At 34.4% G+C, this 4,288-nt stretch overlaps 1 protein-coding gene across 1 annotated transcript in view; it reads right to left on the bottom strand.

Moving 5' to 3' along the window:
- The window catches only part of LOC117175423 (hydrocephalus-inducing protein homolog), a 195,245-nt gene that overhangs the window by 166,928 nt on the left and 24,029 nt on the right, over positions 1 to 4,288 (bottom strand). Inside the window, exon 12 of the mRNA XM_033365130.1 lies at positions 2,751 to 2,965. Coding sequence (XP_033221021.1) covers positions 2,751 to 2,965 — 215 coding nt within the window. The remainder of the gene's footprint in view (positions 1 to 2,750; positions 2,966 to 4,288) is intronic.

Genomic DNA, 4,288 nt, shown 5'->3' with positions numbered 1-4,288 from the left:
GTTTATTCTCAGCTGAGAGCAAACGCGGCACCCATCTTGCCGATAGCTTTTTCGTGCCTAATTTTTCATGTAGAATTGAAACAACTGCACCTATAGATATCCCTGTGGCCTCAACTAACTCACGCACTTTTAATCTTCTATCCTTCAACACCATATAGTGGATTTTATTGATGATTTCGGGAGTACTTGCTTCTACGGGACTTCCTGAACGTGGTTCGTCACTTATTGATGTACGACCACGCTTAAATTCATTTACCCAGTTATAAACCGTTGCTAAGGTAGGGGCAGATGTGCCATGAACTGAGTCCAATTCATTTTTTATCTCATATGGAGTTAAACCCTTTAAATGAAAATGTTTGATTACCGCTCTGAACTCGTTTTTTTCGATTTTTCTTAACGAACAATTTTTTTTTCAATTGGTTATAAAAACACGTAAACTCAGAAGATGTAGACTGTGACTGCACCATATATCTAGTCGGGAGTGGCGCTGACTGAAATCAGATGACTTGGAGCGATTCGCGCGCCATTTGTTGGTCATTCTAAGGACTTATTGAACTACCCTTGTACCATCCCCTTGAACATAATTCAATATTATAAGTATGAACCAAATCAAAGAAACCTTAATTCGTAACAATTACCTATTACCTCTTGTACAAAGAATGATTAAAGAAAGAACACACGAAAATAAGAACTCTAATAACAGTAACAAGTTAAAATAGTTAAAAAGCTTAATTCTCTTCAAAAATTTAATATAATTGTATATTTAAAAGTAGTAGTAAATTAGAGAATTTGTATATTTAAATAGGTGAAACTAGCAGAAGACTATAAACTCAAATAGCTGAACACAAAAGAGATTGCAGAACCATTAATAATTTATAACTGGTAAATATCTATCTATCTATAACACGCTTGGACTTTTGATCATGGTTTTGATTTTGATTTTACAAACATCAGGATTTTATCAAAAGAATTTATTACCTAAAAATGAAAAATGATAGAATCAATTTTTAGTTAAAAGTGCAATTATGTGTGAGTTAATTTACAAACTGAAAGAATGCTTGTTCATGATGTCTATCATTGAATATTAAATTGATCTGTTTTTTCAATTTCAAACTTTTGGCGTGTGCTGCGACTCTAGCTATAGGACTCAATGTCTAATAAAAATAATTAAATGTTACGTCATATTAACCTTCTCTGTACTAAATGGGTTTCTCAAAATGTCGTCATTGCGCAATTCATAACATGACTGTAATTTTTCTTATTCTAACAACAGTGATTGTAATGACTGGTGTGACTTTGCAGGTCTGCTAAAGGTCATTCAAACACCTTAGTACATATTTAAATGTAAAATTTCCCACTTGTTTGATTGTCGACGTCGAAAATGGGGGTTTCCATTTGAAAACACAAAGTCGATCTTAAAATGACCTTGAAGTCAAGTTTAAGGTCAAATTGAAGGTCACTATTGCATTTCTCGTTGAAATTTACTCCAAGAATGACCTTGACCTGAGGAAATAGAGTCGTCCCGTTAACCCAAGCCGGGCCTTGCTTAAGTTTGAATGTCCGTGAGCAGACCTGCAAAGCCACACCTGACCTATGACCTAAGTTCATATTTAAGCGTTAAATGTTCCCCCCTTAAGATTGCCGATGTCAAAAATAAGGGGTCCTATTTTAAAAGATAAATTTGACCTTGAAATGATCTTGAAGGTCAAAGTTAAGGTCAAATTGAAGGTCACGATTTGATTTTTCGTTGAAAGTTACTCAAAGAATGACCTCGACCCATTTAAATAATATTGCATCTGGACAGACATTTAGTTGTTATCAGACATTTTGGGCACCCTATATATTGAACGTATGATCAAAATAATTTTTCACAATCTCTATAAAGGAGATATATCGACATAAAAAAAACGTTCAAAGAAACGATAAAATTTAAAGTTTTGGTCTGGAATGCTGGATTTATAATACTTTTTGAGTTCAATATAATCGAAAGTGTAGTCTCTAGTATCTACGAATTAATTGATTTGAAGGTCTAAACTGAGGTTACAGTCAGTACTCTGTTGCCTACCCCTTTTCATTGTCTGCTGGGTGGCGCGGTGATTGGTCCCAGAAATAATTCAAGTCCAGTACTTCTTTTCAATGTCTCGTGGGGACGGTAAGGCAGTTCTCTAGCTTATCATAGAAATAATTTAATTCACACCCCTACCCTTTTGCAAAGTTTCCGGGTAGGGGGGTGTGTGGTTGTTCACACAAAAATTAGAAGGTGAAAGCTCTAGAATAGGGGTTAGAGTAAGCAGGCTGAGGGATAATTTCATCAGATAATCTCCCCTTTTCCAGCTTTCCTCATTAGCAACGGGTACGATGCTGTTTGAAAAATCTCATTTTTCCCGTAAAATTATAATTATATATAAAATAACGTATTTTTTGTGAGAACTTTATTCATGCTCTACAACTGTTATCAACAACATTGTTTTTAGAACAGTGTTTTTCGAAATAGAAGCGAAAACCTCATTATGAAACCAGTTTTTGATCCTCATGTCAAAATACAGTTCTCACTTATTTTTCGAAACTGTTGCTCAAAAAAGATAACTAAATACCAATTCGTTACCTACCTACAAAAGTAACTTCGTTACAACTATCGATACCAAAAGAAGTAACTAGTTGCAGGAAACTAGTTACAGGAAACTAGTTACTTCCTATCACTGCAGATATTATCCTAATAGAGTTAAACTCAATTAAATTGTGAAACGTACTTCTATTTTTAAAGAGCTGTTAGCAGAAACAACTCCTTCCACAGGGGTGATGATAAACTCTTTGGGGTGACAAGGAAAGGTAGGCTTTGTTCGCGACGCTGAAAAGTCCTCGAATGTGACAGCTGGCTCATATCCGTCGTCTGGAACACTCATGTTGAATGATACAGACACCGTGGAATGATTCTTAAGGCACAAATCCTGCTTGTTCGTAAACCCTGAAAAATAATTTTGACATCTCTTAACTAGAAATCTACGGGGAAAACTGATTTTAATGAACAAAGGGATGATGATAATATAATAAACTCTCGTTAACCCAAACTCGGTTAAGCTGGCCACTCGGTTATCATATAAACATTGTCCCGCTTTCCTCACTTTCATCCCTCCCCCTAAAATTTTAAAGAAAAAAATAATTTGCTACAAAGTATTTCAACTGTTAACCAAGTAGGCGAATTTTGAACCAAAGAAGATAAATTATCAACAAAAAATGTGATAAATATTTCTACCCATAAAATTTCATTTGAAATAAAAAATAAATTAGTTCTCCAAAGAAGACTTTTCAATAAAATAGTTGAGTTTTAAAGCCAAAATGATGAATATCTATAAATTGGTTAAATTTTCGGCCCTAGAAGACGAATTTTCAATAAAATAGTCGAATTTTTAACGAAATAGATGAATTTCCAACTAACATAATAAATTCTCAACCAAAAAATAAATGTTTAACACAGTTTTTCAGCTTTCAACTAAGAAGACGAATATTTAACCAAAAAAGATTAATTTTTAGCAACAAACTAAATATAAGAATTTATCTTTTTAGGTTAAAAGTTCATTTAATTGGTATATGCAATGGTATATTGGTAAAAGTATTAGCAGGTTTTTTGGTCTGTAGAATTACAGTTAAAAAAAATGTGCTCTATTTTTGTCGGTGAAATTACAGTTTTTGATCTGCTAATCTAAACCAAAACGGTTCTGGTGTTTAGTTATGAAAGAATTCATCTCGTGCTCCGCTCGGATTCGAAGCCAGGTCAATATATTTCCAGTTTAGTGCACCAGAGCGTCAGCTTCAGCAACAAACTGGCAATCTGTAGACCTGGGTTCGATTCCTAGCTGAACTTGAGACGAATACGAGGTGTTTTCAAAAAATAAGGTGACTTTATGGTTTTCTGAAAAAATATTCATTTATTCCTCAATATTTATGTTGTCTCCTTCAAAGTAATCCCCCTCAGATATAATACACTTGTGCCAACGCTTTTTCCAATCATCGAAGCACTTCTGATAATCATTTTTTGGTATAGCCTTGAGTTCTTTCAGCGATGCAATTTTTATCTCCTCAATCGTTGAAAATCGATGTCCTTTCATGGGTCTCTTCAGTTTTGGGAAAAGAAAAATGTTACTTGTGGCCAAATCTGGTGAATATGGAGGCTGAGGCATAACTGTGATGCTGTTTTTGGTCAGAAAATCTTTCACAAGCAACGATGAATGAGCAGGTGCATTATCGTGATGCAAAAGCCACGAATTGTTTTCCCAAAGTTCCGGACGTT

This window comes from Belonocnema kinseyi, chromosome 6 (genome assembly GCF_010883055.1).
Source record: "Belonocnema kinseyi isolate 2016_QV_RU_SX_M_011 chromosome 6, B_treatae_v1, whole genome shotgun sequence".
NCBI lineage: Eukaryota > Metazoa > Arthropoda > Insecta > Hymenoptera > Cynipidae > Belonocnema > Belonocnema kinseyi.
This window is presented reverse-complemented; position numbering and strand designations above follow the sequence as displayed.